This window comes from Rattus norvegicus, chromosome 4 (assembly GCF_036323735.1).
Source record: "Rattus norvegicus strain BN/NHsdMcwi chromosome 4, GRCr8, whole genome shotgun sequence".
Classification (NCBI taxonomy): domain Eukaryota; kingdom Metazoa; phylum Chordata; class Mammalia; order Rodentia; family Muridae; genus Rattus; species Rattus norvegicus.
Genome location: NC_086022.1, coordinates 124916176 through 124939213, shown reverse-complemented (window position 1 = coordinate 124939213; position 23038 = coordinate 124916176). Strand labels below are relative to the sequence as shown.

General features: G+C 46.0%; 1 protein-coding gene and 1 pseudogene across 6 annotated transcripts in view; one reads left to right on the top strand and one right to left on the bottom strand.

Annotated features, from left to right (window-relative positions):
- The window catches only part of Iqsec1 (IQ motif and Sec7 domain ArfGEF 1), a 319435-nt gene that overhangs the window by 106138 nt on the left and 190259 nt on the right, over positions 1-23038 (top strand). For 5 of the 6 annotated variants that reach the window (XM_039108749.2, XM_039108758.2, XM_039108760.2 and 2 more), the window contains exon 2: positions 4969-4998. The exons of the other annotated variant lie outside the window; for it this stretch is intronic. In XM_039108749.2, coding sequence (XP_038964677.1) covers positions 4969-4998 — 30 coding nt within the window. The remainder of the gene's footprint in view (positions 1-4968; positions 4999-23038) is intronic. 6 annotated transcript variants of the gene reach the window in all.
- LOC120102710 (small nucleolar RNA SNORA17) lies at positions 20576-20672 on the bottom strand (annotated as a pseudogene).

The following is a 23038-nucleotide window of genomic DNA, read 5'->3' as shown; positions in this document are numbered from 1 at the left end:
CTCCTCATGCATAGATACATGCCCATATGGGCACTTGTATGTGTACACCTACACATGATTCACATAGACCTCATCGTCCTCAGAGTCTCCACAGCCTTCAACTTCTTGTTTTTCTATTGGCTGCATCTGTTCTTGAACCAGCAGTACAGCTCAACTCAGGGCCATCTAGCGAATATGAATGAGGGATGAACTATTTTGTCTTAACTGCCCACCACAGATATGTCCTGACTTGCTCCATGTCAGGCCCATGTGTGGCCCAGCTCTTCAAATGCTGGAGCTGTTGCAGAAGTTTCCACTATCTTTGTAAGCTCCATAGTCAGCCTCAGAGCAGCCACAAAGCAGCCTCATGGCTGGAACACTGTATAGTCTCTATTTTACCTGCAGACAGGTGGCCAATACCTGAAACAGCCTTGTTGGCAGCTAGTATGTGCTGAGCACCTGGGCTTTCCCTTTATTATATTCTTGAGGACTAATTGGGTTTTCCCCCCTCATAATCCATAAGGAAACTAAGGCTCACACTGGCTGAATGACTTTAGAATCCACATGGAAGCCAATCTAGAGCAGTAATGGGTGATATCCTAGACAGACTGCAGCTCAGGGCTTGCTTTGTCACCTGGCATCGCCTGGCCTTGCAGCAGCCCAGGTTGGTAGGGCTCCTGGCTGAGCTGGCCTTGCTGTAACTCAGCAACATTACAAGAAATCTCTGCCTATGTGAGCCGTGGAGCTGCACAGTGGACATGATGGGCATTTACTCAGTGGATAGACAGCAGTGAGAGAGGTTCAAGTGGGGGCTAGAGGTTCAAGCTGCCTTCTGTGTGCTATGAGGGAGGTATTGGAAGGAACCATGTTTAAGTCTTCTATGGTTGCGTGATACATGACCTCAAAATTACTAAGATAGGAAATGCCTGCCATCTCCATGTTTGTGAAGTGCACCCACAGTTGGAGACATCCTAAAAGCAGTGGCAAGGAGTTCACACAAAAGACTTTCCTACAGAGATCATACTGGTTGTGATTTCAAAGAGAGTGACCAAGGTCCCTGACAGCATACAAAGCAGTCACAGGGGAACTCATAAACACTAAGGGGAGCCAGGTTATAGAGGTGTTCTAGTTTGCTTTTTGTTGCTATGATAAAACATTCTGATCAAAAGCACCTTGTGGGAGGAAAGAGTTTGTTTCGGCTTACAACTCCCTGGTCACAATTCATCATCAAGAGAAGTTGGAGCAGAACAGAAGGAGAAGTCGTGGAAGAGTGCTGCTTACTAGCTCAATCATTGGTTTGCACTCAGTTAATTTTCTTATTCGGTCCAGACCCACCTGCCTACAGATGGTGCTGCCCACAATTGTCTGGGACCTCCTACATCAATCATCAATCACACATTCCCTCTCAGACTTTGGCCATAGGTCAGTCTCATCTGGGCAATTTGTCTATTGAGATTTCCACTCGACTCTAAGTTGTGTCATTTTGACAATAAAAACTAAGAAGTACACAGATCCAGATGAATTGACAGTCACAGTTAGCCACCACTGGCGGACATATAGAATTGCTCTGGGTCAGAGTTAGGTTTTAATGTGTGGCAACATATAGGACCTATCTGCATTTGAGCAACAACCTAAACTTCCTCCTCATGACTTGGTGGGGTTCAAGGCCCTACCTCAGGTACCAGACTATTGAGAGGGCAGGAAAAGGTTGAGCTACAGAGGGGTCAAGTGCATTGTGTTTCTGAGTAATGATACAGAAAGAAAGAGGCATATAAGAGGAGACCATCTCAGTTTGTTACATCAAGAGATCAGTGGCAGCATGGCCAGGGGGACTCTGTCTATCTTAGTTGCTGTTCTATTGCTGTGAAGAGACACCATGACCAAGGAAGAGACACCATGACCAAGGTAATTCTTATAGAAGAAAGCATTTAGTTCAGGGCTTGCTTACAGTTTCAGAGGTTTAGTCCATTATCATCATCAGGCAGGGAGTGTGGCAGAAGGCGTGGCAAACATCTATTGAAAAAGTAGTTAAGAACTACATCCTGATTCACAGGCAGAGAGAAAGAGAGAGGAAGAGGGGCAAGGAGGAAGGAAAAGAGGAGGGGAAAGAAATATATTGATTGACTGGACTTGGCATGGGCTTTTAAAAATCCACTCCCAGTGGCACAGTTCCTCCAACAAGGCTACACTTACTGCAACAATCCACCTCCTAATCTTTATAATCCTTCTCAAACAGTACCACTCCTGTGACTAAGCATTCAAATATATATGAACCTATGGGACCATTTTTATTCAAACCACCACAGTCTCCCAGGCATGAGGGAGAAGATGTTGTCATAATGCTGGACTGCAGTAGTGCTGGATGAAAAACCTGAGCTCAGCCTTGAGGCTTTGACAGGAAGCCTCAGACGCTCCCAGGATGGGCCTTCCCAGAGGCTCACAAGACAAGGCAACCTAGAAGGAGATGAGGATTGAGATATATCCCCGAACACACGTGTGTATGACACACTTTTTCTTATTCTCTCCCTCTCCCTTAGTTGTTCCCTGCATACTTTCTCTTCTCTCCTAGCTATGACCAAATGAAAACAAAGTAAAATATAAGAACTCTGTCTGCTCTTTGGGATTGTCTTTCCATACTGTGGCTGACTTGTCTTCAGGCTGAGATTGGCTTCATGGAGTCCTCAGCTCCCTAGTGCTCATCGGGACCTGTGCCTAGGCCTCTGGAGCAAGGGGATAGACCACTTGGGCATTTTGGCTGTTCCCACATCCCATGCCCACCTTTCCTGCCTGTGTAGACAGTGTGACTCTTGCTTCATGCTCTAATACACAGGCCGAAGTACTGCTTAGGAGCCCAGGGTCTTTTTAGTAGTGCGTACACACCTGGAACATTTATTGCTGGAAGCCTCAGTTGTTCTTCCTTACCTAAGGCTGTGTGTTCTGTGCTTTAGTTAGCTATGTTCAACCACAATCCAAAAATATTAAACGAAAATTTCCAGAAAAAATATCATGCTGTTTATTAACAAAAAATGCCTTGTCATTTAAAAATATTTATTTTTTATTTATTTGTGTGTGAGGAGTGTCATGTGTATAGGTGACCACACAGTCCAGAAGAGGGCATTGGATCCCCTGAAGTTGGAGTTATGGGAGGTTTTGAGCCACTTGATGTGGGTGCTGGGAACTGGACTTGGGTACTCTGGATGAGCAGCAGCAAGTGCTCTCACCTACTTTGCCTTCTCTTTACCCCTCATGCTGTGTTTATAATTACACACTGATCAGTGTGATAAAATCATATATCCTTCTGCTCCATCCTGCCTAGGACATGCCCAGGGTATCCATGTTGTATATGCTAGTCCTTGTTAGTCCCTTACTAGACATCCCACTTACCAGGTCTCATGCCAGTGGTTTTGAAACACAAGGGTAGTAACACTGGAAGCTGAGATGTACCAAGGAGCAGCTAGTAAGTGCAAAGTTTTTGACCTAGTAAGGAAAGTCATAGCAGAGGTATGGTAAGAATGAATCATTTGTCTGCAGCCATAGAAAGGAAAAAGAAATTGATGTGTTTTCTGTCATCCCTCAAAGTTCAGAATTTATGGCCAGGATGCCTAAGTGTTCCATAAAGATGGGAAAGACGCTAAATTATAGCAAAGGTTAGACTTATTCCCATGACAAATGCTTAAAGCCAACAGTGTAACAGAAGGAAGATTTATTCTGGCTCCAGGTTTCAGAGGGCTCCATCCATAGTGAGTTGGCTGCCCCGTTCTAGACTGTGTTGAGGCCGAACGTCATGGCTGAAGGGTATGGAGGAGCAAAACTGCTCATATTACAGTGGCCAGGAAGCTAAGCAGAGTGATGGACCAGGGCCAGGGCAAGGGCCCACACACCTCTTCAAAAACACAGCCCTAATAACCCACTTCCTCCAACCAGGCCCCACCTTCTGCAGCCCCAGTACACTCCCAAATTTGAATTTATCATTGATCGGATCAGAGCTTTCAGAATCTAATCATCACCGGAGACACCCTCCCAGACACCCTAGAGTGTATTTTAGTAATCTGAAGCATCTCATTACAATAAATTGACAGTCAACATTAATTAACACGTAACTGTGGTTTCAGCATCTTCTGGGGCCTCAGTGTACTGCTCCACTTCTCTTGGTTACTGGATAGTTCATGGAGAAGGCTGAGACTGGTCAGAAAGGCTTATTGCTGGGGAAACGGTCTTGGCCCTGTGTGTGCTGAAGAGTCCTCTAATGCTCTAGCTCCTGCTGGTCGTGTCGCTGGACAGGCCTTGGACAGATGGATACGCTATCTGACTTCAGTTAAGTACTTTGATGTTTCTCTTTGCCTTCTGGCAATAAAATCTAGATTGGAGCAGCCAGGTATTAAATTCCTCAGTGTGTGCTGTGGTGTTTTCTCCTTAACACAGGAAGCCTACTCAGGACTTCAGTCACTATGGGATTTAGCCCGACTTACTTTCTTTTAGTGGAGAAAGAAGGTGGCACTGTTGGCACCTTGTGAGATTTGTGTAATAGAATCTAATGTCCATGTTCTTGACACTTAGTCTTCTCTGTTCTGAGAAGTGCCTGTCATTGATTTATGGGTTCTTGAAAGTAGAAATGGCAATGGGAATCAGTCTGGGGACTTCTAGGGACACAGGGAGGCCTCCAGCCTCTTCCTCACTCCTTCATTTACCTATCTTCTGGTGTATGCCCTGTGTAGCATTTCTGAGCAAGAAGCTTCTCTGGGTTTACCACTAACTCCTAGGGTGACATGGGTCCAAATAATGAAGGGAATGAAGCCCCAAGAGTTCTAGAAGGGGCAGCTTCCAAGGTAGAGTCAGATGAAATGTACACAGGCTGTGCTGGGGCAGGACCTGCTAGCATTCTGCGGTGCTGGGTACAGAGCTCAGGAATAACTGAGGGACCTGTGTGTCTCTGCATAGGTCACTTGAATGGAGGGTGTGGTGTCTAAGTATGTGTTCTTCTCATTGCAGGTCTGAAGAAGAAAGTTCTCGCAGCATCAGGTATGTGTTTCATCTATCTTTTCTGTGTTTTTTGTCTTGGGAGTGGCCCTCAGAAACCATGTGCTTTAATTTCTTCCCTATGGGTCCCTCTGCTCCCCTGACCACTGTCCAGCCCTGGCCTGTTGCCCCAGGGACTCTGGAGCACGCAGACCTGAATCTATGGTGTAGGTTTTTCCTGGTTTAGAGTAAGTTCTAGATTATTTGCATTGGTAGTTCTCTCTCTTTGTTAAGGCTGCTAGTGTCCTCCTGTGCTTAAGCTGTGACTAGTTTAGGACAAGAAGTTTCTGTGCTGTCACTGTTGAGGCTGGAATGGGCACAATGTGGTAAGATGTTTGGTTTGGTACAGACTCTCACCACTTGACTATCACAGGAGTACATCTCCATAGGGCATAGATGCAGGGAATTTTCTGTCCCGTCCCACCCTGCCTAATAACCATGGTGTACTGTCTGCAGTGGGAGTAGTGATTGGGCCAAAGGGAGGGGAAGGGCTGAGTAGGAGCTCTGTATCTCAGTGCCTCTACCTTAGTGAGCTCTCAGGTCATGAGTCAGGGAAGCAAAAGGGTCATAGGGACCATCATGATAGGGAAGGAGAGGCTACAAGGCAACTTAAGCTGAACCCATTGGACAGCTAATGGACGTCTAGGTCTCCCAGTGATGGCTAAGATGCCTTATGTGTGGTTCTAGGTCCAGCTTGTGGAGCTGAGGTGTCAGTGTTAAAGGGTTCTCCAGGCACCCTGAAGATGAGATATGGAGGACAGAGTGACTGTCTCCTGCACAGATGGGCAGCACCTAGGGAGAGAGTGTGTGAAATGAAAGGACTGTTTCTAGAGCCCCTGAGCCATCATACATCAGGAAGCAGAGGCAAACTGAGAAGGGCTGAAGGGAGAATCCTAAAAAGGGCTATGTGTTGTGCTGAAGGGATTAACTTGGGACAGACCATACAATATCTAGGCTGGTAACAGGGAGAGCTGACATCAGAGAGGGGTGACGTCCTGGGTAGCAGAGACTGGGTCGAGATGGAAGGAAGGATCAGATGGTTGACTAGAACAACTCAATGTGACAGTCAGTGAAGCAGCTGAAGTCACCCTACTGTGTGAGGAACAAGGAAGCTCTTGTATTAGGGGAAGGAAAGCTCAGAAGGAGCAAGTGGTTAAGGAGATGGCAGGGAGAGAGCCTGTGTATCTGTAGCTCCCTATCCACAGGAAAGGGCAGATGTGAGACAATAAAGGAGGTGGGAAGAAATAAAGACACTAGTAGGATGACCTCTTTGGCAGCTAGGAGCAGGAGCCTCCTTGGCATGTACCTAGTGATTCTCCTGAATGAATCGCATTCTAAACTATTCATTCAAACAGTTAGCTAAAAATAAAGTTTGCCTAAAGAGGAAGGAATTTTGACTATGGGGTTGGGACTGATTGATGTCTAGGGTGTGAGCCTCTCTCATAGACCATGAGCTGGCTGCGTACTACTTGTTCAGGTTGCCTGTCGCTTAAGGCAAATGCAGTGGATGCCAGGAGCTAACTTTGCTCAGAGTGAAGGTCACATACCCTTAGCTAGGACACCTCAGTCTGTCTAGGGCCCTATTCCGGAGGGGGTACTCTTCCTGAATTCCCGTGACGCAAGCTGCCGCCTTCTGGCAGATTCTCTAAGCCTCTTTAACAGGGAGCTGTTTTGGGCATGAGCGTGTTTGGGAATTCATGTGCACCACTTTTCCCCAGGCAAAAACGTTGCAAGATCAGATGTATTCATTTTCCACAAATGAAATGACTCATTTTTTTTTCTGAACAATTTTGCAAACGCAGGACTTTGGTCATTGTTCCTGGGACCATGTGTCTGCTTTTGATTCCATTTAGAGAGAGCTCTGGAGGCCCTGAATTTGAATCCTCTAATGATGTTTTATTGGAGGGAGGGCAGCTTGGGAGAAGAGAGGATTGTAGAATTTGGATTCTAGAGGAATGAAGAGATCCAGGCAGGCAGGAAAGAGGGCTGCCAAGGCTGTTTAAAATGCAAACACTTTGCACAGGTCAACCTTGCACCTTTTCTTTTACTGGCTGCTTGTCAAACCCTTGAAATGAACTTTTCTGCCTGTGCTCAGGAAAAGAACTAAATAATATTCAATGAGGGATGTGCCTCATCTGCATAGCCTTCCTAACATATTGCACAGCCCACCCCGCCCTTCAGACATCTGTGTTGCTCTGTTCCTTCGGCTCAAGGAAGTTGAGGGCAATGAATGCCACATAGCTCATCTCAAATATTGCAGCCTTCTTGTGCAGAATCTGCTTGTCTCACTGCAAAGCCTTTGCATGGTGTGGGGGCCCATTGTGCTTGCTGAAAATTCAGACTCCAAGGACCATGGTGCCTAATGGGACCCAGAATTTCGTATTAACAAACCCCTGCATAATTATAAGATATAGCCTCTTGAGGGAATGGCTGTATCATTCCACCATAGGCATTGTCCAGAGTTGAACATGCTCCTACTTCTTAAGTATGAGCTCACAGATGCATGAAAAATTTGCTTCCGATGGTTAGGAAAATATTGAATAAGGAGGTTCCATGCAGCTTGTTCCTCTGTTTGGGCCTCTGATCTGTGACATGTTTTCTGAAGGCAACATCAAGCAACTCAGGGTTGGCAGCAGGGGCTGGAGGACTACTCATGAGGGGAGTGAATGGGCTTTTCTTGGAGAAGCTGAGTTTTGTGTTAGTGAAAACAATTGTTCCTTACTCCATCCAAGAAGGCCTGTTAAATTTTCTGGGCCCTTTTCTTCACCTCAAACCCCAGATGAGAATATATTCTTCACTTCCCTCATGAGGCCATATGAGAACTGGTAAGTGTGGCAGGAGAGTTTTCCATGACAAGTAAAGAGAACCATACTTTTGTCTTTGGAGACCACAGAGAGACAGGCTGGGGATTTTTTTGTAGCCTTGCCCATAGTAACCAAACGAAGGCTGAGCCAGCGGCTTTGGGATGAATGTTAGTCAGTTTCCATACAGTGACAAATACCTGAGAAACATACTTTAGAGGTAGAAAGGATCTGGTTCAGTTTGTGGTTTCAGAGGCTATAATCCATGACACAGGACATCATTATTTGGGGCCTCTGATAAAACCACCATTAAGGTGGTTCTTTAATGTTAGGTAGGAGAGGGAGGGAAATAAGCCACTCAAGGACATGCTGAAGTAACGTACCTCCTCCAGCTAGATCCAGCTCCTAGAGTTCCTACCATCTCTCAATAGCCTGTTAACATGAATTTATAAATAGATTAATCCATCGGTGAGGTCACAAGCCTTATGATCCAATCACTTTCTGTCTTAGGTAGGGTTTCCATTGCTGTGATGACACTATGGCCAAAGACGAGTTGAGGAGGAAAGGGTTTATTTGGCTTATACTTCCACATCATAGTTTATCACTCAAGTAAGTCAGGACAGGAACGGAAGCAGGAGCTGATGCAGAGGCCGTGGAGTAGTGCTGCTTACTGGCTTACTCCTCATAGCTTGCTCAGCCTGATTTCTTATAAAACTCAAGACCACCAGCCCAGGGGTAGCACCACTCACAATGTGCTGCCCTGTGATGTTTTGCATGTTTGTCCCGGGGAGTGGCACTATTAGAAGGTGTGGCCTTGTTGGAGGGAGTGTGTCACTGTGTGGGTGAGCTTGGAGACCCTTCTCCTAGCTGCCTGAGGATGCTCAGTCTGTTCCTGGCTTCCTTCTGGTGAAGATGTAGAACTCTCAGCTCCTCCTGCACCATGCCTGCCTGGATGCTGCCATGTTCCCGCCTTGATGATAATGGACTGAACCTCTGAACCTGTAAGCCAGCCCCAGTTAAATGTTGTCCTTTATAAAACTTGCATTGATCATGGTGTCTCTTCACAGCAATAAAACCCTAACTAAGACATGCCCTCTCCCTGCCCCATCAATTAGTAATTAAGAAAATGCCTTACAGTTTTGCCTATAGCCCAGTCTTATGGAGGCATTCTTTAAATTGAGATTTCCTCCTCTCAGATGACCTTAACTTGTGTCAAATTGACATAAAACTATCCCTATATCTTCCAAAGACTCCATCTCTGAACACTGCTGTGTTGGGACCAAACCTGTAACATACGCCTTCAAGATATATTTCAGACAGAAACTGTCACATAGTGTGCACAGACATGGCTTAGCAGTGTGGAATCAGTACAGGCATAGGTCAGACTATTCTGAATTTATATCTGTTCTTCTCTAAATTTCTTTGTCAATTTGGATCTGACACTGAACAAATCTGACTTCACACTAATTTAGGAGTCTTTATTGAGCACATATTGTGTTCATCCTTTATTCTCACTAGGGCCATGGAACCCAATGGATATAGTGTATGTGTGCTCCATGAGGGCATGGGGGTAAGGAGTCCATCCTCAAGGTCCGTGGACCAACTAAAGCAAACAAACAAAAAATGGGGGTGTGGGGAGCAGATAGTATGTGTGACACAGTCAGTGTCTATGTTACTTTCACCTTTTCCTTCCCCTACTAGTCTTTGCTGGCACAACTCTTTGACTATCCAAGCAGGGTTTGAGGGAACCCCTGTTGTCTTGAACAGAAAGTGTTAGAGTCCCAGCTAGAGTTTGCACTGGTCTCTCCACCATGCATCCTACTCTCTTCTACAATTCTACAAGTTTCTGGGGACACTCTTCATCCCATAGCTTGGCTTCTTACTTTCTATCTTCTGGCAGTTTTCTCAGGAATGCCTTCCATTTCATTAATATTCCTTTCAGTTGTATCTAGAGTGCTAGATACAAGTACTAGATAAGGCCAGAACTTTGTGGGTCTTCAAGTGTGTTGTGTGACTTCTCCTGAGGAGACATGAAAAAAAAAATACCTATTCACTCCAGATAGGGCACCAATGATAGCCCAATGAAATCTTCCTTCAAATCTTTTCTAGTGAACCATTGAGTTTACTGTGTTTACCTATAGGGTGATGCTTGGACAGCTTAATCACCCCAGCATGGATGGCAGTTCATAAAAAACGACATCCCCGAAGCTCCCTGTACAGTGTGCAGGTAGCTGCACTGACTAGTTTTCAATCATTTACTTCTTATATATTTTTTTTAGAACCTTGCGAGTGGGACTCGTGTGTTTTGTAAGTTTCTGAGCTTCCCAAGTGAAAAATGTCTGCCTTCCCTGAGCCTTGTCGGTTTTGTTGGCTTCCTTCAGTTTTACGAGCCTCCCACCTCCCTCCAGAAGGTAGTGTTTCCACTAGTACAAAATAGCTCCAGGACACCAACACTGATGCAAACACAGTGTGTATGTGCTATGCTTGATTCTGGATGTACCACTGGCCCATTCCTTAACACTGGTACAGGAACCAGATCCAAGTTAAATTCCAATTAGGCAAAAAGCCATTTATGTGTTTAGAATAGTCCGGTCCCTGTGTAGGAGATGGTGCAGAGAGACTGGAGAGATGGGAAGGTGACTCAGTAGGGATCTGACTGAGTTATTTATTCAGTCTGCCTAAGAAGCCTGTCTCTAAAACCTTGTAGCTCTCATTCGTAGTTTCACCAAGAACATACTTAGAGGTGATGACTGTCGGTGACCCAGGAGCAGGACCCTGGAACCATATGTGTGAGAGTGTATGGGCTGCAGCGGAAGGGCTCCATTTCCCTGAGCCTCAGTGTCCCCACTTCACACAGAAACAAGAATGTCTCAGAGTATATTTGATCTTTCCATTTGGTCTTGCTCCACCTCTCTGTCATCACACCTTGACCTTCTGACCTTCCTACTTTGAGTTCTTGGATGCCCAGGGCCTCTGTCCTTGTCATTCCCTTTGCCTAGGACATGTTTCCTGAAATCCTACCCAGGCTGGTAGGATCTGTGGTGTTTCTATGTAATCAGTTCCTGATCAGTAAGGACTTCTGTCATTCCTTCCTTGTTTGCTATGTCTTCACTCCTTTTCCTACAGGATTGTCTTCTGTTCCATTTGGCTTATTTTTATGATGAAACATTTGGTTTCCATCGCTTTCTTTCATCCTTGGTGTGTTGTGTAGCTGTGTTTGCTTGTTTGTTTGTTTTGCGTTTCCCACACAAGTGCACTTAACATTCAGTTGTCACCACTCTGTGCTATAGCTTCTATAACTTGGAACAGCGTTCCTAGACATCTCCATCCTGCTCTCTTACTTAACAATGTCACAGAGTCACAGATATTTGCATTGGGCACCCAACATCAGCTTTACACTTGTTTCATTTTATTTGTTTCTATATTATTTTTTTTAATCTGTCGGGTGGAAAAAAAAAACCACCCAAACGCTACTATTCACCTTTGCCAGTGGCCTTTAAGTCTTTAAGCTCTTAATTGCTGTCAAATACCCTTCACTTAACCTAAAGACTCCTTTCATGCAAGGGACAACTGGAAGGAACAAATGATGCCAACGCTTACTTATCTGGTGCTGTGCTTGAGATGATGCTGTTCTTCAAAATCTCCACTGAGACCTCACCTCTGAGGAAGAGTCCTAAGGGGCCTTAGGAGATGATGACACAATGACACTTTGCCTTCTGGGATGGAATGCATTACCTTTGGAGAAAGGTCTTGAGTTCAGTCCTTCTGCCTGCCACATGAGGAAACAATGCCCCATTAGAGAGAGAAAGTGAACCTCTCCATACACTGAGTTCTGGAGTGCCTTGGTCTTGGTCTTTGGCCTCTAAAATAGTGAGAGATGAATTTCTGTTGATTATAAATTACCTAGTCTAGGACATTTTGTTACAGCAACATAGAGGAAATAGGGTATCTGGGAATGCTCCATCTCTCAGTCCTATTGGAAGAACCATGTCTCTGGCAGTATGATTCTTCACTGTTAGTTTTGGCTTTCATCACCATGAAAGTATCAACCCACTGCCTTCTGTAACAAGGTTTCTGGTAGGAAATCTGATGAGGACCTTTTGGAGGAATTCAGGGAAAACTCTTCTTCCAGCCCCTTAGATGTTAGTAATGTGCCCCGCGGTGTCTTAGGAGATGACAATTGTGATAGTAGCACCAAGTTAGTGAGGCACTGCCATCTTCTTGATACAAGTTAGGCTGGTGTGATAAAAGGGATTGGATACTGTGCATGTAGGATAATGAGGTCTGAAAGCAAAGTTTACAGCTCCTCAGACTCAAATTGGAAAGGTCATTGGAGTAGTATACTGACTGACTCTCCAAACAAGTGACTATGAGTCTCCATGATCCACTGGTGTGAAAGCTCTCATGGTCTATCATCATCATCTTCATGGTTGTCATCATCATCTGTATCAGCATCATCAGCGTCATCACTTGGACTCCCCTTGAGTCCACAAGGAGAGGTGAGTGCTGTTGGATATACCAGGCTATGATTGGTCTGTTTCCTGCTTTGCCATCAGAGAGGGCCAACTAGGGGATTATAGACACCATTTCTGTAAGAGCCAGGCCAGACTGAATTTCAGTCAGTAGGACTCGTGGCTGCTTTTACTTCTTTGCTGGGTTGGAACTTTGAGTTTTAGTTTTAGGTTTTTTTCTTTCAGCTTTTAACCTATTGATTGATTTTTTTTCCTTTTTGTTTTTTACTTAGTTAGCTTCAGTAGCATGGCCAGTGTTGGTGAAGCACACAGGTCAGAGAGAACACACCAGCTTATGGTCTGCTCTCCTACAGGAGAAGGGGGAGGCTGCTGGAGGGTCTACAGACATATTCTGGATGTATGCACTGTAGATCTGAAGTCCAACAACTCCCTAGATGCTGGAGGCTAGTGATGTTGGCCAGATCACTAAATGTATAGCAAGGAATAAGCTGTTCCAGTCCTGAGGAGCATGTCTACGAATCCTCCATTTTCTCCATCGTTATAGAGTCTAGCCAATTTAAAGGGACCAGGAAGTCCTCAGTGGAGAGTGTAACACTACTGGTCACCTTTCTGTACCACCTGTTCTTCACCTTGGGCCCCAAACAGAGGTCCAACACGCATGCAAGTCACAGTACATCCTGGACACTTAGGTTTGGGCATTTTTACTCAGTTAATCTAGTAAGATACTCTCCAGCAACCCCAAACTCATAATCACGGCCATAATGATGGATGTGGTTGTGATCCTTGGAGGATCCAGGAACTTCTACAGAATAGGAAATTGGATGAAGCCATGGTCACATACCTTGTGCTCCAGCATGACACATAGGGACTAACTAAACTAGAATTGAGGAAGGTGAAGGGAGATGAGGAGGTTGGAAAGGGGTGACCAGGAGGATTGATATTTGTGATTTAAGAATCTGCCATTGGGGCTAGAGGGATGGCTCAGTGGTTAAGAGCACTAATTGCTCTTCCAGAGGTCCTGAGTTCAATTCCCAGCAACCAACCACATGGTGGCTCACAACCATCTGTAATGGGATCCAATGCCCTCTTATGGTGTGTCTGAAGACAGCTACAGTGTCGTACTCAAATAAAAAGTGAGTAAATAAAAAATATTTAAAAAAGAAAAGAATATGCCATTGTCTTCTGGACTGAAACTGACACCCTGGATGGGGAACAAAGTGGTTTCAGTAAGGGAGGCAGCAGAGGAGGCCACAGAACCAAGATGGCAGGTGGTCAGTTGTATTTCTGTATTTTTTTTTTTTTTTGGTTCTTTTTTTCGGAGCTGGGGACCGAACCCAGGGCCTTGTGCTTCCTAGGTAAGCGCTCTACCACTGAGCTAAATCCCCAGCCCCTGTATTTCTGTATTTTAATGCATGTTCTTCAGGGTCATTTTTGGTTGGCAGTCATCTGAGTGATTTATGGGGTGCACACGTTGTATAGATAGATCTACATACTGTGGGAGGTTTTCATGCACTGTGTCTATCACCTCAGAAAGAAATTCTGCCTTATTTCACTTATGCCGAACATAAGGAGTTTGAACCAGAAGTGAACATCAGAAGATGGTGGCTAGAGGCTCGGGAGGGAGGAAACTTGGAGAAGGAAGGGTTAATGAGAGGGCATAGAGTTTTAGACAGGAGGAATATGCTTGCAGAGTTGTGATACTGCAGGGTGACTACAGTTAAGAGCAATGTCCTGTAAGTTTCAAAGTCACTTGAGAAAGTCCATTCCTAATGCCCCCCTGCAAATTAGAGAATGCTGAGCTCCCAAGATCCTGACATCAGTGTTGGGAATGAACACGAATAGGCTCAAGCAACTGCAGGACCAACCAGGCAGGAAGACCAGGCTTCTGTGTATCTGGCATGCCTAGGCCAATACTCTCCATCTAGCACAGGAAAGAGGTATGCAGACAGCAGGATTCCAGTCATGAGGGCATCAGCATGATTCTCAGCCTTTCAAAGCATCCTTGTGCCAAGAGCAGAAGCTGACAGGTTCCTGAGATGAGGTCTGCTGATGATGAGAAGCCACAGACCTGTAACACTTCTTTTCTGTCCTGCTGGATCACAGGGACAGTGACAGTGGTCCTTGATGAACTTTGTTCTTATAATACTAAAGCTGGTACTCCTGAAAGATTATTAAGTTTATTCTGATCTTCAGACCACACTTCACTTCAGCTGCTGGTCTTGCTGTGGTCAGCGGCTAGCATTGTAGTACTATGGCACTCCCAGAAGACTGAACTGTGACTCTATAGTGACTTATAAAGGAAGCCAGGTCCTTCAGGAGCAGCCATCCCGGGCTGACTTGGGGAAGGGAATAAGAAGGATCAGGAAGTTGGGTTTCTGACCTGAAGAGTGAAGAAGGGTGTTGTGCTTATCGCTAAGAAGGCTTGAAAGGGCAGCCATCCATAAGAACCAGGAGACCCTTTAGGAAACAGAAAGTTTTTTCAGACTCATAGAAAGCCTTATTGCAAGTCACGACTTCTACTTCTAATACCAGAATTCAGAAGGGAGAGGCAACAGAATCAGTTACAAGGCTGGTTTGGAAAAAGGCCTGCAGTTTTTCCTTGACCTTCAAACTCCTGCTGTGATATTTCTTGGAGGGATCCTGCTTTGCTCTGCTGATTCCTATGCATAGGGCATTGAAAACAATGTGGTTTGAGGCCATTTAAGTAACGTTGCAGGGAATACTTGGGACACAGTAGCTGTCACCATCTCTGAAGCAGGTCTCCTAGAAGGCTCGCATAGACTGGTTTCTGAATATCCATGGGCTTCAGCAAAGTTGCACTAGATAAATGAGTCTACAGGCACAAAGCTGAGCCAGAGCCCATGGCATCCTCTCTACTTACACTATGGACACTAGTCTGACTCCTTGCTAGGATATACAGGCGGTATCATTTATCCCCAAATTGGACAGCATCTGTTGGGCCTGCTTGGTGAGGAGCAGTGACGGACGGAGCAGTCTTACCTTAGTGAGATTTCACTGTATCTAGAAAATACATGATTTCCTTTTTGATTTTACAAGGGCTTGCAGATAACAGTTTGTCTTGTATCTCAATGGATACTTTGGACTCTTCTCACAACACCATCTTGGGCTTGAATATAGGCATTGTAGCCCACTTGTTCTCTTGAGGAGTAGAGTGTCCCTGGCCCACCTATGCCTATTCTGAACTGTCCTCTCATTCTTATATTTCTCTGACCTGCCACTGTCTCCCACCAGAAACCCTGGGCCTGGTGTGGATTCCCATGTGCCAGCATTATTTAGTGAGTGTTGCCTGCTGGCCTATGGTTTTTTAGCTGATTAGAAATGATGGATCATCTATACAGTCCACTAGGGGGACAGACCATCACAGAATGGGAGCTCTGGGAGGGAGAAGTTAGGAGTACGAAGTCACCTGGTGATTCTCAGTGGCAGTCTCTGTTTCTCCCTTAGACCACTATACTTGCCAACCTTCTGTGGCTGTGACACATGACTGGGGTGAGTAACCTAAAAGGAAGGATGTAATGTGGCTCTTTGTTTCAGAGGCCTAAGTCCAAGATTCCCTGGCCCATTGCGTTGAGTCTGTGGCAGTATAGTATGTCATGGTGGGAGTGTGTGATAGAGTAGGCCACTTATCTCCTGGGAAGCAACAAGAGGGAAATGAGGAACTAGGGTCCAATGTCCGTTCAAAAGTAAGTCTGTCATCTATGTTCTACTAGGCCCTGCCTTCTCCAGTGCCCACTACTCTCAGTAGCACCTGAGGCTTACGACGCAGCTTTTAACACATGGGTCATTGAAGATCCAAATCATTCCAAGCTCTGTTCTCCAGCTGGCTTGTAGTTGGGAAGGTGAGAGTCAAAGACCATAATCTGCTCTACAGCTCTGATCTAAGTTTAAGTTGTGGTGGAAAAAAAAACCCACCTTGCCCTCCATTGGCAGTGCGTGTTACTTCTGTTCTTCCTAAGGAAAGAGACAGTTCCTCATCTTTCCTCTGCTGGTCTTGCTGCTGGAGAGAGGGGCGAGACTCAGATGCAGTCATCTGGCAGGAATGAGGGCAGCTTCTGATTGACAGGGCTATGAAGCACAGCCCTGGAGGACCTGACTGCTAGGAGGAACTGATAGACACAGGGGAGTGCACACTTCATTCTTATCCTGGCTAGCCCTGCAGACTCATTGGGACTTTACTTGTGTTCTTCCCTTGGGACAGGCTACTCTATGGACGGCTTGCCTGCCATGCTCATCCCTTGTTTCCTAGGGATGGTGACGGTGGAGCCTGGATCCTTCACCCTTGTCCTGGCTCTTCCACAGAAGGCTCACAGATGGAACCCAGTGCCTCCAACACAGGGCATGCAGTCTCTTCTGGGGCAGTGGCTGCTTCCTCCTCCCACGCTGTACCTCAGGCTCTCCCAGAGATGGAGCTTGATGACACCTGCAGTTCCTAATTAAATAAATGGGGGAACAGGCTGCAATATTGTAGCATAACTAGATTATCACTAGAGAGAAGCCTCTGGAACTGCTATGCTCCCTGCTTAGCTGACAAGTTGAAACATTTAATTAGAAAAGTAACTGTGCTCTGTTCAGGGACAGAATCAGAGATAGTGCTCAGCCAGGCCACTCTAAGCTGCCCTTTATGAACATGGTGTTCCTGACCTCTAAGCAATTCCATCTTCCCTTGAAAATTCTTTCTGACCTTTCACCCCAGCATGCTGGTGCTTAGGAATGGGGATGGTAGCACAATGTACTGCGGGAAATCTTTAATCTCAGTAGTACAAGACTGTATTGTGCTTTGAACAATGGGTGACAATACGCTGTCCATTGGTTCCTTGTCTGTTTATTCCCTAGTGTTTGCAAGAGGCTTGGCAATATGGTGTTTGGTTGGAGGACTGCAGGCGTGGCACAGGGAAGGGACTCCAGAGAACAGTTTTCTACTCAGTTCCAGGAAGGGACAGTGTATCCCCATAGGACCTCCCAGAGCACTGGAGTCTATAGCAGGGTGCAAGGGAATGGGAGGCCTTGAGCAAGAGCTGTTGCTGTGCCCTGGAGGAAGGAAGAGCCAGGGGGAGCTGACTGGCGACACTCTTTTGAGTGACTTCTTTGAGCCCTTATATAGGCTGTTTCTGGAAGATGGAACAGGAGAGAATGGTCCTGATGTGGCAAAGGGGTGGGAGTGACTAAATAGATCAGTTTATTTTTAGAAATTGCATCCCCAAGAGAACTCCTCTTAAGAGGAATGGATAGGTGTTAGGGGAGTCAGGAGGCCAAGGTCAGGGAATTCCCATCACCAGCTTGCCCACAGTAAACAGTATCTAGCATGGACACAGGCTGGAAATGAGACAAATGTGAAGAAATGCCTCCAATGTCACTTCAAAAGAACCTCCCTTGCCTATCCTATCAGCAGAGAGCCTCCCACACTCTCCCTTAGCATCCCTACTCCCATGCCACATACAGTCCCATGCCCTTGTGCTTAGCACCTACCTATGGCTCTCATACCACCAGAGTAAGTCCTCTCCATTTCCTCATGTGGTCTGGGCCACCAGACATCCCTCCGTCTCTTTCAACATCATCACTTTTGCTCTGGCCCATTCAGCCCTATCCTCATCCTCCTGTTCTTAGAGTTGCTTACTCTATGGCATTAGCCCCTATCACGTGCCCTTAGTTACTTTTCTATTACTGTGAGAAAACATCATGACCAAGGCAACTTATAGAGAATTTATTGATTTATTGGGGCTTATGGTTTAAGAGGGTTAGAATCTATGATCATCATGGCCAAAAGTATGACAGCAGGAAGGCAGGCATGACACTGGAGCAGTAGCTGAATGGTCACATTTGGAGACAAAACCACAAGGCAGAGAAAGAGAGAGAGAGAGAGAGAGAGAGAGAGAGAGAGAGAGAGAGAGAGAGAGAGAGAGAGAGAGAGACTGGGAATGACACGAGTCTTTTCAAACTTCATATCTTTCCTCTTCTATGATGCACATCCCTCAACAAGGCCATTGCTTCTTAATCCTTCTCAAACAATTCCACCAACTGGGAACCAAGCATTCAATTATATGTCCCTATGAGGTCATTGTCTTTCAAACCATTGTAGCCTGTCATGGTCACTGTCAAGTCGCAGAGAGCAGTAAGTACTTCTGTTTTTCATTGCTGTTCCCACTGCCCAGTCAGTAGCCACATCCAATGTCAACTCTGTAAATACTGAATAGAGAGCTGCTGCCACCACTGATGTATGTGTGGTCTACAGTTCTCACTCACTCATATCCACTGTGGTTCCAGAAACATTCAAAGTGAGGGTTGAAGCAGGAGGTGACAGCATAGTGGGGGAGATCTGGGAGCATGACCTAGCTGATACTCCTAGAAGAAGATGAAATCAGAAGGAGTTTGTGGAGGCTCCCAAAGGTCTTCAGAGAACAAGCAATGCTCAGTGTTCTGGGTTGTGAGAGCTGAAAATGCAAAGGCCCTAAGCCCACGGCAGGCTGCACACTGGAAAGTTTGAGGTTGACGTCTGGATTCTCAGTATTTTACTTTTGCATTTCTTTGCAATCCTTTAAATTTTATCTAATCAACTAATCAACCCAAATCCAGGCCATCAGTTCATTGAACTCAGCAAACTCTACATCAAGATACAAGGTGGAAACAGTTGGGGAAGCTCACATTTAAGGAGAGGCCTGGCAATGAGTTAGAACTACATGTGGTGGTTTGGATAAGAATGGTTCCCATAGACTCATGTATTTGAATGCTTTGTCCCCAGTTAGTGGAACTGTTAGAAAACATTACAAGCCTTGAGAAGTGTGGCATTGTTGGAGAAAGTGTGTCACTACAGATAAGCTTTTAGATTACAAAAGCCCCCTGCTATGCCCAGGATATCTCTCTCTCTCTCTCTCTCTCTCTCTCTCTCTCTCTCTCTCTCTCTCTCTCCCTCTCCCTCCCTCCCTCCCTCCCTCCCTCCCTCCCTCCCTCCCTCCCTCCCTCTGGATAAGGATGTAGTTCTGCATGACATTCTCCTTGCCTCAATGATAGTAGAATAAACCTCTGAAACTGTAAGCAAGCTACCAATAAAAATGTGTCCTTTTATAAGGGTTGCCTTGGTCATGGTGTCTCTTCACAGCAGTATGATAGTGACTATGACAGAATTTGGAACCAAGAACTGGGGTATTGCTGTGATAGGACTAACCATGCTGCTTGGTGGAATGTGGACTTGTGAACTTTAGATTAGGAAAGCATTTGAATGCTTTAAGTGGGACTTACAGGGACGTACTAGTAGGAACTTGGAAGACAGTGGTGCTGAGAGCAATGTAAATTATGATGTCCTGGCTCAAGGGGTTTCAAGAGGGGAAGAATATTAGCAGCTAACATAGAGACCATCTTAATGATATTTTGGCAAAGAATGTGGCTGCTTTTTTGCCCATGTCACTATATGGCTCACAAGTTGTGAGGCAAGCTCTCTCATGATCACACCCTTAGGGCCAGCCCACCTGTGTCTGTACTAACAGGGCCAGCTCTACTATGTTGCCCAGATGAGGTACGGAGCCTGCTCTCCCAAGTGATGCAGCAGGTGAGGGGCAAGGCCAGCTCTCCTGCTCTCATGACACCATCAGGGCCAATTCTCCCACCTGTCAAAAGTGGTGAGAGGCAAATGGAAGGAGGTTATCTCTCTCTCATCCACATCAGTGCATGGGAGATGAGTGGTAGGGCCAGGTCGCCCATGCTTGTATCATTGAGGGGCAGCTTACCCACAATTCCCAGTTTGTGTAGTCTGCTCTTCTATGTATTACAGCTGGCTCTAGACAGGGTCAGCTGTCCTGCTCTTATCCTCCCAGGGCCAGCTCTCCCATGATGCCCAGCTGAGGGGTGGAGCCAGTTCTCCACAGCCCTCAGACATAAACATGTTCCTGAACGACAGCCCAGACCAGGAGCATCTCCCTGGCCTTTGGTGGTAACAGATCCCTGCTGCTTCAGGGTTACAGATCCAAATATGGCTTCCAGTGGCATCACAAGCCAGTACCCCACCATGGTCCCAGGTGCCATCATCTACTCACAACAAGTTGTTCCTCACTAACCTAAAGTCTCCATTCTCCCCCTCTTCATTGTGCCCATAACCCTCTGTTTCTCTTTCTCTTCCATTTCTCTATCACTTACTTGCTCCTCTTAGTGGCACCCAGGGTCTCTGAGTGTCTGAGGTCATCTCAGGAGTGCTATGCCTCACTCGTACATTATGGTGTCAGGCAGGGGTCATCTTGGGCATGGTCTGCTCCCTCGGGCCTGTGGGGCACTGGACTTATGGTCATCTCAGGCTCCCTTTTTGTTAGGCTACTAATCATTGAGATGTTCCTAAGGCAAAACACTGATCACAGACATAACCTCTCTTCTCTCTGCGAACTTTGAACTTTTAAACAGTGTTAAGACTGTGATAGACTATGGAAGGGGACTTTTGAAGTTGAACTGAATGCATTTTTTTCCATTATGATTTAACTACAAGTCTATTGAGGCCAGGGAGTAGAATGTGATGGTTTGAGTAACAATGGGATGGCCCCTATAGGCTCATATATTTGAATGTTTGGTCACCAGGAGTTTCACTGAAAGGATTACAAGGGTTAGAAGGTTTGGCCTTATCGGAGGAAATGTGTCACTGGAGGTGAACGTTTGAAGTTTAGAAAGCCAAGCTTCTCCCAGCTCCCTCCCTTCTCATCTCTTTTCTTTTCTTCTCTTCTCTTCTTTTCTGTCCTCTTCTCTTCTCTTCTCTTCTCTTCTCTTCTCTTCTCTTCTCTTCTCTTCTCTTCTCTTCTCTTCTCTTCTCTTCTCGTCCCGCCTTGTCTCTTCTCTTCACTTCTCTTCGCTTCTCCTCCTCCTCTTCCTCTTCCTCTTCCTCTTCTTCCTCCTCCCCTCTTCCCCCCCCTCTCTCATAATGTAACTCTCAACTACCTTTCTAACACTATGCCTGCAAGCTAACATGCTCTCCAACCCATGATGATAATAGACTAAATCCTGAAACTATAAGCAAGCCCCCAAATGAATGCTTTCCTTTATTAGAGTTTCCTTGGTCATGGTTTATCTTCACAGCAATAGAAGAGTGAGTATGATAGTAGGTGACTTTATATCTTTATATGACCACAACTGGCCACCCTTTGCATGACTAAGACCTCTGTGCCTTCACATCACTGTATGTCTATTCTTTCCCTCCCTTTCTTATTTGGACATTCGACTCTGACCCTGACCTTCTGCTATACCTTAATGTCCCAGGTCCCTGACACTTCCTTGGGTATCCATGACCTTCTCAGAGTCATGGTATTCAGAAAAGAGTATCCTCCTTGAGTCACACCTAACTCTTTGATCCCCAAAACGTGCCTTCCCAATACTAGTGCTCAATGATTCTACTAATGGGGACCTTCTATTATCTTCTTGCATCTTTCTGCTCTAAGCTGCATATACACTTCAAAACAGTGACTCAGAGCCTTCCTGGGGCTGCTTGGTCCAGCCTTCTGCACCAGCTCATGAGATGCTGAGGCACACAGTAGACATAGAAGCTATCTCTCCAAAGTGTCTTCTCCTCCCACAAGCAACATATATCCCTGAGAGCATCATCGAGGAATCAAACCAATGACCACACAACACATCTAGCCCCTTCATGGGGTTCTTTTTCTCCTCAAGGGCAGTGGCGTGAGCATGTTACAGCTTCCCCCAACCCCAGGGAAGTCACATCTGAGCTTTTTAAACTGTCCCTCTTTGATACAGCTGTTCCAGGCCATTCAGCAAAGGCCAGATCATCTGCTACTCTGTTTTTAGCTCCAAGCCCCTCCCTGCAGCCCACCCCCATGTTCAGGTCAGGATGTAGTGATTCCTTTGTCCTTTTTGAGTTAGGAAGGGTTGATAACAGCAAGAGAATGGCTTCTATCTGACTTTAAGAATAGCATGACCCCCATCTTCATGCATCCTGTGTAGCAAGGCAGCCTTTCACCATCCAAGGCCAAGTGCAGGTTGACGATACACTGCACAAACATACTTGTGCTCCTACTGTTCTCATCCTTCTAGAGCACAGCCCTGTGTTAACGACAGATTCTGTGGCCCTCCAAAGCCTTAGCATTCACTCTGGGAAAAACTGGGGTTCTGGCCTAGACATCAGGGACCTAACAACAGCAGTAGCTTGAAATGGGGGACCTGTCTCCAGGCTTGGGTAGAGTGAACCCTAACTCTAATCAATACCTCCCACCTCAGAAGAAAATTCCAAGTCTTGGGTTCAATGATGAAAGGGCATAGGTATTTCTTGTGCTGGTGGTGTGCCACACAATGGAGGTAGCTTGATGTTAAAACTCTCTGAACCCCTGCTTTTTCGAGGCTACATTCCAGCCCCTATACTTCCAACCTGAGCAATCCTTCATGTAGCCAAGGTTTCAAGCCCACTGATATGAGTGGCAGAGAGACCAGCACATGGCCTCACCCTCTTCTCGCCCACTCAAGCCTTTGGTTATAAATGTCCTTGATGCTGGCATTTCAGCTTTTTGAGATTTTATGGGTGAGCCACCCCTGCCTACTGGGTGATGGGCAGTCCTCTCCTAGACTGAGTATTCTAAATCCTTGGCTCCCACTTTGGCAAACTATCATTAAGAGTCCTGATCTTACAGAAACCATAGTAGTAGGAAGAGAAGGAAGTTGGACACGGGTCCCTCTAGTAAGGTTGACTGCTGAAGGGACAGTCTTTTGCCTTGATGTAAAGGCTGGGAGCATGGTCCCTGAGAGGAACAAGAGCTGAGGCTGAGGCTGAAGGAT